Source organism: Hemiscyllium ocellatum, chromosome 36 (assembly GCF_020745735.1).
Source record: "Hemiscyllium ocellatum isolate sHemOce1 chromosome 36, sHemOce1.pat.X.cur, whole genome shotgun sequence".
NCBI classification, from domain to species: domain Eukaryota; kingdom Metazoa; phylum Chordata; class Chondrichthyes; order Orectolobiformes; family Hemiscylliidae; genus Hemiscyllium; species Hemiscyllium ocellatum.
The window spans coordinates 42,578,475-42,591,934 of record NC_083436.1 but is presented as its reverse complement, the minus strand read 5'-3'; the positions used below and the strand labels follow the sequence as shown (position 1 = coordinate 42,591,934).

General features: G+C 43.7%; 1 protein-coding gene across 1 annotated transcript in view; it reads left to right on the top strand.

The window, feature by feature from the left end:
• The window catches only part of tspan5a (tetraspanin 5a), a 101,998-nt gene that overhangs the window by 82,659 nt on the left and 5,879 nt on the right, over window positions 1–13,460 (top strand). Inside the window, exons 4-7 of the mRNA XM_060851771.1 lie at window positions 3,532–3,702; window positions 4,939–5,064; window positions 7,073–7,120; window positions 9,525–9,641. Of these exons, the coding sequence (XP_060707754.1) occupies window positions 3,532–3,702; window positions 4,939–5,064; window positions 7,073–7,120; window positions 9,525–9,641 (462 nt within the window). The remainder of the gene's footprint in view (window positions 1–3,531; window positions 3,703–4,938; window positions 5,065–7,072; window positions 7,121–9,524; window positions 9,642–13,460) is intronic.

The window sequence follows — 13,460 nt, the reverse complement described above, 5'->3', positions numbered from 1 at the left end:
CAATCCTGTTCCGCTATTCAATAAGATTTTAGTTGACCTGATGGAGTTTCAAATTCCACATTGCTGTTTACCCCAATAGGCTATGATACTCCTGCATATCAGGAATCTATCCACAAAGTGCTGGAGAAACTCAGCATCTGTGAAGAGAGAGTTCTCATTTTGAGTTCAGTGAGTCTTAAGACATCTCTTCTAAAGAAGGGTCACTGGACTTCAAATGGTCAATCTTGTTTTCTGTCCACAAATACTGCCAGACCTGTTGAGTTTCTCCAGCATTTTCTGTTTTTGCTTCTGCTTTCCAGTGTCCGCTGTTCTTTGTTTTATTTAAGAATCTATCTTCCTCTGTCACAAAAAATATTTAGTGACCTTGTCTCCACTGACTTCTGAGGCAGAGAGCTCTGAAGTTGCACAACCCTGAGAGAAAACAATTCGTGTTGCTGTCCCTCAATAAGTGTCCCCTTAAATCTGGACTGACTCCCAAGAGAAAAAGATCTTTTCCACCTTCAATAGCAGCAATTGCTGGAAAAACTCAGCAGTTGAAAAAGGGTCACTGGACTCAAAACGTTAAGATTAGATTAGATTAGATTACTTACGGCGTGGAAACAGGCCCTTCGGCCCAACAAGTCCAAACTGACCTGCAGAAGCGCAACCCACCCATACCCCTACATTTACCCTTTATCTAACACTAGGGCAATTTAGCATGGCCAATTCACCTGACCTGCACATCTTTGGACTGTGGGAGGAAACCGGAGCACCCGAAGGAAACCCACGCAGACACGGGGAGAATGTGCAAACTCCACACAGTCAGTCGCCTGAGTCGGGAACTCTGCTTTCTCTCCACAGATGCAGTTTTTCCAGTAATTTCCAGTGATTACCAGCATCTGCAGCTCTGTAGGGTTTTAAAAAAATCTTTTCCACCGTGTCAAGGCTATTCAGGATCCGACACACTTCAAACAAGTTATCCCATGCTCTCCTAAACTCCAGTGGAAATGAGTCTGGCCTGCCCAATCTTTACTCATAAAAGAATAACTCAATCATTCCTGTTTATAATCTCCACAACCTCTATGCATTTACATCCTTCCTCAAATAAGGAGACCAGAACTGCACACAGTACTTGAGGTGTGGTTTCCCCACTGCCTAGAAGCCTGGCACCCTTAGTTATATCTTCAATTACTCCCATAATAAAACATTACATCCCATTAGACTTCATGATTAGATGCTTTACCTATGTACTGACTTGTTGTGACTCACACACTTAAATCCCTCTGCAGCTCAGAATTCGACATTTCTCTTTTTAAGGAATACTTTTATTTTATTCTTCCTGCCAAAATGAACAACTTCACGTTGTGCTCCATCTACCTGTTTCTTGCCCAGTCATCCAACCCCTCTGTATTGATCTGTAACTTCCTTATCTTTGTGGGCTTTGTGTCATCTGCAAATTTAACTACCATGCCTTCACTCCCAACATCCAAGTCATTGATGTCAATTGTAAAACGTTCAGGCCCCAGCACAGTCCCCTTGTCACATGCTCCCAATTAGCATACTCTCTGATTTCTACCAGCCAGCCAATCATCAGTTCAATTCATGCTGATATGTTACACCCTGTGTCATGAGCTTTATTCTCTGCATAGCCTTTGATGTGGTACCTTATCAAACCCCTTCTGGAAATCCCAAATTGACTACATCTATACACACTGCAGAACTTACTCCTTCAAAGACTTCTAATAACTTGTTTAAATATGATTTCCCTTTGGCAAAGCCATGCCAATTCCTCAAGATTACATGAAGTTTTTCTTCGTGCACAACCATAATCTCAATGTAAAATTAAGTCAAAAGTGCTCTGTATCCAGCACGATGTGGGGGAAATTTATAATTCTGTTTTAACTTTGAGAATAACGCACTTAGAGACTGACAGGTTGAAATGCAGTCACTGCTGTATATCCAGAAGTGCTCTTACACACAACTGAATGTTTTTTCTTCCATCACCAAACCACATCTGGTTTTATTACTTCATCTGTTAACTACCACCAGTAAATCACCAATGATTTCCAATCAATTTGTTTATGCTGAAAGCCCATTAATGGCGATGTAAATTATTAAAGAAGACTGTGAGGAAGCTGTACAGTGTCTAGATATTTTAATCAAACTGCCAGTCTTGGACTACTGTCTATGTGGAGTTTGCAATTATCCCTGTGTCTGCGTGAATTTCCTCTGCTCCTGTTTCCTCCCACAATCCAAAGATTAGGTGGATTGGCTATGCTAAAAACAAAATCGTCCAGGGCTGTGCAGGCTAGATGGATTAGCCATGGAGAATTCAGGGTTATTGGAACTCTTCGGAGTTGGTGTGGACTCGATGGACTGAATGGCCTGCTTCCATACTGTAGACATCCTTTAAAAAAAAAGGGTGTATGTTAATCTGTGCATATATAAAAGGTATGTATATACATGTAACTCAAATTCAAATTCATTTCATTTTTTAAAACCGCAGATGTGATTTTAAATGCTGTTTGTTCGCCTAGTAACAGTGCAATGGAGATCAAACCAAATTCACAGTCTCTGCTCAGGTTTTTTCAAGCAAATAATTCAAATTCTTGGAGTAGTTTCAGTTAAGCTCAGCATCCTAACTACGAGGATAGCCTCTTCAATTAGAACACTTTTGAATAGGGGAAAAAAGTGCTGACGGTTTTATACTGAGGGGCCCAGAAAGCGCAGTGCAGTTTCAGGATGGAGGGATTGGCTATTTCCAACTGAGTTGAGGAGCAATCGCTTCACTAAAGTTTACGAATATTTAAAATGATCTACCCTGTGTCCCTTGAATGCTCAGTCATTGAAAATATTTAAGACTGAGGTTGATATGGAAACCAGGGATGGGGTGGAAAATGCGATTTAAAGGTCAATCATGATCATACTGAATAGTTTCAAGGGGCCCTCTAACTTAGTCCTGCTGTTTCTATGTCCTTATGGCTGGCACAGGAGCAGTAATCAAACAGCAATTGACACTGAATGAGAGGTGAAAATGTTAAGGCAGGTGTGCAAAGTCTGGTTTTAAGGAGCCAGGAAAATATCTAAATGGTGAGAGATGCAGTTTCCAAAAAATAGTGTTAACCATAGTAGGATTTTCAAGAAAAAAAACAAAGAACTGCAGATGATAGAAATCAGAAACAAAATCAGACATTTCTGGAAAATCTCATCTGTGGAAATAGAAACAATTAATGTTTTGGATCCAGTGACCTTTCTTCAGAACCAGGATTTCTGTTTTAATCCTTCACAAACTGGCATAAAATTGCAGGTATGGAATCAGCAAACATTTCAATTTTTAAATGAAGAAAAATTCTCTTAGATAGTTAATAAGAAAATGGAATTCTGTTAATGTAACAGATGCCATGCAGAGCAGCATGGGGTATATATGAATTAAGTCTCTGGTGTGGATTACTATTTTGAAAGTCACTTGGTTGCAATTGTTGGAAGTTGATGGCATCAGTATCTGTACAGAAGTTTTTAAACCTGCATCATTTCTTCTGTTTCTTAACCTAGTTCTCTGTATTCCTCGGAGTGATCTTCTTCCTAGAGCTCACAGCTGGTGTCCTGGCGTTTGTCTTCAAGGACTGGATCAGGGATCAACTTAACCTTTTCATTAACCAGAATATCAGAGCATACCGAGATGATATTGATCTCCAAAATCTTATTGACTTCACACAGGAATATGTAAGTCCATTCTACCAGGGTATGAGGATATCAGAACGTTAGCTATAACCAATCTGAACCAGTTCGGGAAAGACTGAAGCTAACTCCAGGTTGATATAGCTTTGGGTCAATTCTCAATCACCTTGAAAGCAATGTAGCAAATGTCTTGTCAGCATATTACTAGGCCTACATAGGTTAAATTATAAGGAGGCTTCTTTTCCCTTGAATATATGAGGATCAAAGTGGTTTAATTGGAACAGATGGAGATAAACACTGAGGTGGGGAACAGGGCAATAACACATCATCATTGTCATTCAAGAGAGAATGTGAGAAAGACTTTTTCGAGCACAAGGGACGCAGTTGTGAACTTTCACCCCCACAGAGAGAGAGAGGAGCTGGGTTAAATTGTAATTTTTAATTCGAGAGGTCAACAGATTTTTGCAAGCCAAGAGTATGAATAAAATTGGACCCAAGAATGCATTCAGCTCTGATCTCCTCGAATGGTAGTATAGACTCAAGGGGTTGAATAACCTTCTCTTTGTGTTCTTATGACTGTGTTTAAAGTGAAACCACTTTCTGGAAACCAAGTAAGGAAATGTATCTGTCACATTGCAGGCAGTTTCATTTCACCTTCAGATATTACCTAAGAATTATAATTTGCTAAAAACATCTCGTGCAATTCTGCAGGATTCCATATTATAATTTACACGCAAATCTATACTTACTGATTTGTCTGTTGTTCTATCATCTCCCTTTCTCATCTTCACTCCATTTATTACTTCCCAGCTCTTTCCTGCATTCTCTGTTTCTCTGTCTTATCTGTCTGTGTCCCTGTCTCGAACTCCCGGTCTCGGTCTCTCCCCCTCCCCCTGGCTGCCTCCTGCCCCGTCTCTCCCCATCTGTCTGTCTGTCTTTGTTTCTGAGGTGTACAAAATTATGAGGGTCATAGACAGTGTCAATAGGAATAAACTTTACCCCTTAGAGGGGTCATAGATTTAAGATGAGGTTTAAAGAGGATTTAATAAGAATTTCATTCACCAAGAGGACATGGCATGGCATGACCAACTACTGGGAAATAGGATGTGAGTAGATAGGTGCTTGATTACCAGTATGGACTCAATGGGCCGAAGGACTACTCTCCATGCTGGAGTATTTTATGACTCTATAAGCACTGATAATTTATAGTTTTTAACTTGCATTGACACAATGGTGAGTTTTGAGCCTATGTTAATGATTTCTGTATTTCTCTAACTCCAGTGGGAATGCTGTGGTGCCCATAATGCAGATGATTGGAATCTGAATATTTACTTCAATTGTACAGAGAGCAACACAAGTCGGGAACGGTGTGGAGTGCCCTTTTCTTGCTGTACCAAGGATCCCACGGTGAGGCAGCACAGTAAATTACTGTTCTTCTCGTAGAAAAGGTCCTGGATAAGATTAGATTAGATTAGATTAGATTTACAGTGTGGAAACAGGCCCTTCGGCCCAACAAGTCCACACCGACCCGCCGAAGCGCAACCCACCCATACCCCTACATTTACCCCATTACCTAACACTACGGGCAATTTAGCATGGCCAATTCACCTGACCCGCACATCTTTGTGACTGTGGGAGGAAACCGGAGCACCCGGAGGAAACCCACGCAGACACGGGGAGAATGTGCAAACTCCACACAGTCAGTCGCCTGAGTTGGGAATTGAACCCGGGTCTCAGGCGCTGTGAGACAGCAGTGCTAACCACTGTGCCACTGTGCCACCGAGCCGCCCACAAACATTGATCCCTAACTACATCACTAAGAGTGATTATCTGGTCGTCATCACATTACTGTTTCTGAGATCTTGCTGTGTGAAATTTGGCTGACACAGTTCTGACTCTGCAGCAATGACTCGAACTAAAGTACTTCATTGGCCATATGGGAGCTATGGAAAATCCTGAGATCGTGAAAGGCGCCATAGAAAAGTAATTTTTTTTTCCCTGCAAATTCAACATTAGATGGTCAAATGGATGAAGATATCACATCCCCATTACCAACAGGGAGAAGTGATCTATAATGTGTTTGTTTATATTGTTATAATCCCAGCTGGTGTTAACACTGGACAAGTTGGACCCAGAATCTGAAGCCTTACTTGATAAACCCTAACCTAGTTTTCTTTCCCATCTGTGGAGGTCAGCCACTGAAAACATATACAGTCCTGAAGAAGGGCTTATGCCTGAAACGTCGAATCTCCTGTTCCTTGGATGCTGCCTGACCTGCTGCGCTTTTCTAGCAACACCTTTTCAGCTCTGATCTCCAGCATCTGCAGACCTCACTTACTCTTCACTGAAAACATAGCTGAAAATGTGTTGCTGGTTCAAGCACAGCAGGTTAGGCAGCATCCAAGGAACAGGAAATTCGACGTTTCGGGCATAAGCCCTTCATCAGGAAAGGGCTGAAAACATATACAAGAGCTGCCAGTATATTTTGAATAAAGAATAAAATTTAAATTAAACAAAGAAAAAGCATGAGCTGTACTACACTAGACAAATGGTTGGAACCTTTAATTGCAAACACCAGCAAGGGATTGAAAGTTTCATTATACCTGTTAACCCATCAATATCCTTACAAACTCCAAAACCCAAGGGAACAGTTGCTACGGTTGTAATATCAAGGCAGTAAAAACAGTGACTGCAGATGCTGGAAACCAGATTCTGGATTAGTGGTGCTAGAAGAGCGCAGCAGTTCAGGAACATCCAAGGAGAACTGCTCCTCAGATGCTGCCTGAACTGCTGTGTTCTTACAACACCACTAATCCAGAATGTAATATCAAGGCTCCTTGCCTCAACACAACTGCAACCAATTCCCTTGGAGTATGATTTTGTGCTTTACTGGATGCATTTTTTCTTCAGCTGGGATCTCTCTGAGACACCTAAACAAACTAAACCTATTATTACTTTAACTTTGAAACAAACACAAGTTCCATAAGCCCAGTTTCCAACACTTTGGTTGGGTTTCTTACTAGAGAGTTTTAATACTTTAGCTTTCACTCTGACACGTGCTCAGAAATAGACCTATATTCTCGTTGGTAATAGCAGTTTTGTTTGCATCTGTTTTAAAATACCCCAACAACAACCCCCCCTCCCTTCCCTGTGCAGGTAGTAAAAGATCATTAAAGGTGAATTAAAACAAACAGGTCTCCAGAGTCCATTACACCAAGCTCCAAAGAATATCTCTTTCCAAAATATAACGGCTAAAAGCTATCTCCGCTTTATAACACAATATACAAAATTTAAATTGAACATAATAAAATTGTACATCAGGTTTTATGTAAGCAGAAACTGTTACTTAATCCACGTGGGAATGCTACTGTTTGCTAACAGTTAATGTTTCAATATTATTGTTTTTTTTCTCCAGGAGGATGTCATTAACACTCAATGTGGTTACGATGTCAGACTGAAAGTGGTAAGTCAGAAGAACCGACAATTAAAAGGAACTTGATGCTAAAAAAAATTTAATCCTTCAATGCTAAAAGGATTGAGTTTAAAAGCAGGGAGGTTATGATGCACCTGTACAGGGTGATGGTGAGTACTGTGTGCAGTTTTAGAACATAGAACATGACAGTGCAGTCCAGACCCTTCAGTCCTCAATGTTGCGCTGACCTGTGAAACCAATCTGAAGCTCATCTAACCTACACTATTCCATTCTCATCCATATGCGTATCTAATGACCACTATCAGATGGCCTACTCCTGCTCCCGGTTCCTACGTTCTTGCTCTGAATCCTGCCAGTCATCTCAATCCACTTCCAACTCATTGACACCACTGTAGTCAATCTGGATATCCTGCAGTTCATGAAGGAAAATCAAATCCATCTTACCTCTTTCATCAATTTTGTCCCGTTTTCAGAATGTGCCCTTTTGGGAAGACCTCGTGTTAGAGGAATGTATTTTTATTCAAACTGAAGAAGGGCAAAAGCTTCCTGCCTGCTAGAAAGAAAGATCTACATTTCAGTAGCATCTTTCATACCCATGGAATGTTGCAAAGCATTTACAGCCCATGAAATCCTATTGCATTGTGTGATCACTGTTACAGTGTAGAAAGTGGGATGGCCAATTTGTGTGCAGCAAGCTCTCACCAATCGCAATGATCAGGTTATCTGTTTTGTGAGATTATTTGAGGGATGAACGTTGGGCCAAGACACTGATGGGCGTTTCCTTACTCCTCTTCAGAACCAGGCCAAGGGGTCACTTGCAGCTACTGAAAGGGGCAGTGAGAGCTCTGCTGGAACTTTCCGTGTGAATGATAGCACCTCCCATGATGCTGTGCTCCCTTGGTACTGCACTGGGACTGTCCTCTCTCTCGAGTGGGGTTTTAATGACACAACCTTTGACTTAGAGATGAGCATGTTTACCACAGAGCGAGGGTTGACATGAGAAACTATTTGCCATCACTTTCCTGCTGGGATCATTGGTACAGGAAGAGCCCACACTGTTCTGCCATTCGGTGAACTCATGACTGATATGTAACTTAACTCAATTAGAAATAGAAGCAGAATGCTGGAGAAAGTCCGATAGATCTGGCGGCATCTCTGGAGAGAGAAAAACAAAGTTAGTATTTCTAATTTAGTGACTCTTGTTTAGAACTGATAGTAGCAAGAAACGGTGGTATATGTGTTGATGACCGAGGAAGGGGAAAGAAAATGGGTGAGTGGATAGGTGGAGATGGAACCCCGTGAGAGAGAGAGAGGAAGATAGGCAAGCAAAGGGATTAGATTACTTACAGTGTGGTAACAGGCCCTTCAGCCCAACAAGTCTACACCGACCCTCTGAAGAACAACCCACCCAGACCTATTCCCCTACATTTACCCCTTCATCAGACACCACGGGCAATTTAGCATGGCCAATTCACCTAACCTGCACATTTTTGTGACTGTGGGAGGAAACCGGAGCACCTGGAGGAAACCCACGCAGACACGGGGAGAACGTGCAAACTCCACACAGACAGTTGCCCGGAACCCAGGTCTCTGGCGCTGTGAGGCAGCAGTGCTAACCACTGTGCCACCGTGCCGTCCAATGATTGATGGTAAGCCAGGGAAGTAAAAATGCTGGAAATGGGGACGATGAGTGGGTGAGAATGGGTTGGCTGTGCTTGGAGCAGCCCCACGTGATGACAGGGCTGGGGGTGTGAGGTTGGGTAAAGGACATGGAGGAAGGTGCTCAGGCCCTCAAGTTTATTGAATTCAATACAGAGTTCAGAAGGGTCCTCAAGTGGAAAATGAGGAGCTGTTCTTGCAGCTTGCACTGAGCTTCACTGGAGCACTGCTGCAAGCCTGAGACAGATGTTGGCCAGGGAACAGGAGGGTGTGTTAAAGTGAAGGCAACTGGATGTTTGGGGCCAGTTTTGCAGATAGAATGTAGGTGTTCCACAAAGCAGTCACACAGTGTGCATTTCATCACCCTAATGTAGAGGAGACAATTGCTGACTGTACCCCCATCCCCATTCCCCATCGTCAGCATAAATACTATCTTTTCCATTTACTATCAGTTCTGAAGAAGGGTCACAGGACTCGAAACCTTAACTCTGTTTCTTTCTCCCCAGGTACCGCTAGGACTGCTGAGTTCCTCAAGCAATTTCTGTTTCTGTTTCAGACTTCCCGCATCTGCAGTTTTTTGTTGTATTAGGACAATCGGTGAGAGATACATGTTTGGATTAATATTATAAAGAAGTGCTTCAACTTAAATGTAGCAGGAACAAAGCAGTCTCAGGATGATTATATTTAAATGTTGGTCCCACAGACTTTTCTCTGGGATTTTATGCTACTGAGCCTCATGTGACATTCACTTAAAATGCATTTGTTTCAATCACAGGATACTGAACAACGGAATTATATTTACACTAAAGGTTGTGTGGGACAGTTTGAGAAATGGCTCGGGGAAAATCTGACAGTGGTTGCAGGAATATTTATTGGAATTGCATTATTACAGGTGAGAATTATTGTATTGTCTTGGGATTCATTTATGTTTGAGTACTTCTGTGGATTCATTCCTTCCCTATCTCTGGAATCTCCTCCAGGTCCATAACCTTCAGCTATCTCCACATTTCTCCACTTCTCACCTGTTAATAACACCACAAGGCCATTGCTGCCTCCTGTGCATTTGGGAAAGGTCTTTCCACACAGCGAGTGGTTAGGGTCTGGAATGGACTGCCTGGAAATTGTGTTGAAGGAAGTTGAATTGAGGCATTCAGGAGTGCATTGGATAAAAGTGAAATCGAAACATTGTCGAGGGTTATGGGGAAAAGGCTGGAGAATAACACTCCTTACTCAAAAGAGCTGGTGCAGACCCGATGGGCGGAATGGCCTTTATCTGAACCATAACAATTCTGTGACGTGTTTGCCATTAGTCTGGCTTTCTAATTCCATGCTTTTTATAGAATTACATTTCACCACCTGCTGTGGTGGGATTCAAGCCCTTGTCCCCAGATCATTAACCTGGGACTCTGGGTTATCCAGCTCCGGGAAAATCCCCACTCCACCACTGCTCCCTTTTGCCAAGTGTTATTTACTGATTGTTCCTGAGAAATACCTAGGGGGATATTTTGATGTGTTAAAGACACTGGAAAAATACAAGTTTGCCTTGTTGTTCAGTTTGTAATGAGTGGTTTCTCTGGGAAAGGATGATGATGTGCCGGTGTTACATCATTCCAGCTGGCACCTTCTTGAAGGTCACTTTAACTGGGGCATAGAGAGAAAAACATCCATTCCTCAGAGACTGGGTGGTGCTTGGAAAGCAGTGTTTTTGTTTCTGCTCTGAAGCCTGGGCCTGATCCAACTTGGGACAGTAGACAGCAGCGTTTTCTCACTTATACGATACAAGATCCGTTTGATCCCAGCTCCAGCTCCTCCTGGACAAGGTTATGCAACACCTCCCCAGTGTGCATGCTCACTGGAAGGCCTTGAGAGAGGCTGTTGTACAAAGTGGAAATGCAAACACAGGCATTCTCGGATTTACAGGGTCACAGAGTGGAAGGAGGCCATTCAATCCATTTAAAAAAAATCATCAGGGGATGAGGCTGGACGTTGGCGAGGCCAGCATTTATTGCCCATCCCTAATTGCCCAGTGGCAATGTCAGCCACATTGCTGTGGGTCTGGCGTCACATGTCGGCCAGACCAGGTAAGGATGGCAGTTTCCTTCCCTTTGGACATCAGTGGACCAGATTGGGAAGATTGACCTCCTTCCACAAATTCACCTGCTCCTCCACACACATCACCTATTGCATCTGCTGCAGCCAATGTGGCCTCCTCTACATTGGGGAGACAGGCCGCCTACTTGCGGAATGTTTCAGAGAACACCTCTGGGACACCCGGACCAACCAACCAACCCAACCACCCCGTGGCTCAACACTTTAACTCCCCCTCCCACTCCACCGAGGACATGCAGGTCCTTGGACTCCTCCATTGCCAGACCATAACAACACGACGGTTGGAGGAAGAGCGCCTCATCTTCCGCCTGGGAACCCTCCAACCACAAGGGATGAACTCAGATTTCTCCAGTTTCCTCATTTCCCCTCCCCCCACCTTGTCTCAGTTGAATCCCTCGAACTCAGCACCACCTTCCTCACCTACAATTTTCTTCCTGACTTCTCCGCCCCCATCCCACTCCGGCCTATCACCCTCACCTTGACCTCCTTCCACCTATCACATCTCCATCGCCCCTCCCCCAGGTCCCTCCTCCCTACCTTTTATCTTAACTTGCTGGACACACTTTCCTCATTCCTGATGAAGGGCTTATGCCCGAAACGTCGAATTTCCTGTTCCTTGGATGCTGCCTGACCTGCTGCGCTTTTCCAGCAACACATTTTCAGCTCTGATCTCCAGCATCTGCAGTCCTCACTTTCTCCACCAGATTGGGTTTTACCAACAATCAGCAATGGATTTGTGACCATCGTTAGACTCTTAATTCAAGATTTTTATTGAATTCAAGTTCCACCAATTGCCATAGGAGGATTTGAATCTGGGTCCCCAGAACATTACCTGGGTCTCTGGATTATCAGTGCAGTGATAATATCACTAGGCCATCTCCTCCCCAGCCCTCCTGGTCTGCACCAGCTTTCTGAATGATCACTTCCCCATGTTCCTTCCGAATGCTGTTCCTTCTCTCACAATAATCCAATTCCTCCTGGAAATCCTCAAACGATCCTGCCTCCGATGTGCTCTCTGGCAGTGCAGGCCAGATCACTTGCTGCGTTAGACTGTTTCTCCTTGTGTCCTGTTGCTGCTTTTGCCAACTACCTAAAACCTGTCCCTGAGCTTGTTCTCAAACCTTTTATTACTGCTGACAGCTACCCCCCATCTGTCCTGTCTAGACCCCTCATGGTTTTGAACACCTTTCAAACCTCTAGGAGAAAAACCGTCTCAGATTCTCCGATTTATCTCAGTAACTGAAGATGCGTATCCCTGAATCCATTCTGATCAATCTGTTTTCCACACTCTCGCATGCCTCCACAGCTTAGCTTAGCTCTGATCATCTGACCACTCACACAGTGAATTACTCTAAGGCATCTATTTATTTTCCCTTAATTATTAAACCAGGCAAAAAAAGTAGAGGGGTACAATTAAGGGCAGCACGGTGGCACAGTGGTTAGTACTGCTGCCTCACAGCGCCAGAGACCTGGGTTCAATCCCCGCCTCAGGCGACTGACTGTGTGGAGTTTGCACGTTCTCCCCGTGTCTGTGTGGGTTTCCTCTGGGTGCTCTGGTTTCCTCCCACAGTCCAAAGATGTGCGGGTCAGGTGAATTGGCCATGCTAAATTGCCCGTAGTGTTAGGTGAAGGGGTATATGTAGGGGTAGGGGTATGGGTGGGTTGCGCTTCGGCGGGTCGGTGTGGACTTGTTGGGCCGAAGGGCCTGTTTCCACACTGTAAGTAATCTAAACTAAAATAAAAGTTGCTCTTTCTTGAGTTCATGCTTTACAGTAAAGTCGAGAGTGTAGTGCTGGAAAAGCACAGCAGGTCAGGCAGCATCCGAGGAGCAGGAGAATCGACGTTTCAGGCTTAAGCCCTTTACCAGGAAGGTTCGCGTTGATTCTCCTGCTGCTCAGGCACTGCCTGACCTGCTGTGCCTTTCCAGCATCACTGTCTTGATCTCCAGCATCTGCAATCCCTCACTTTCTCCTCCTTTACAGTAGAGGCCTAATTAGGGGTTATATACGTTGAGTAAAGGATGAAATTTCCACATCCTGTCCTAGGAACTGCCTGATGACGGGAGATTGAGTAGGTTGCTCTGTACTTATTGGAGTGTAGAAGAATGAGAGAGAACCTTATTACAATAAATCAAATTGAAGGAGACTTGGCAGGGGTGATGCGGAAAGGTTGTTTCCCCTTCTGGGAGAGTTGTACCACAGGGCATCAGCTCAGAGTAAGGAGTCATACATTTAAGGCAGAGATGAGGAGGAATTCCTTCTCTGAAAGGGGAACGAATCTGTCGAATTATTTACCATAGAGAGCTGTTGTGACTGGGTCATTACATGTCGAGGCTGAGATTGACAGACAGATTTTTAATGAGATGGGGGATCCAGGGTCCTGTGGATAAGGAAGGGATGTAGAATTGAGGATTATCAGATTAGCCATGATCTCACTGAATGGTGGAGCAGACTCGATGGGCTGAATGGCCCATTCCTGCTTGTTATACCTTAATTGCAGTTTTACATGAGTGCATGATGCTCCACCTAGTGGCAACATTGTCCATAAATGCGGCCAAATGTACAAGGACCCATGGTGAATATTTTATAGAAGAGAGGAGTTC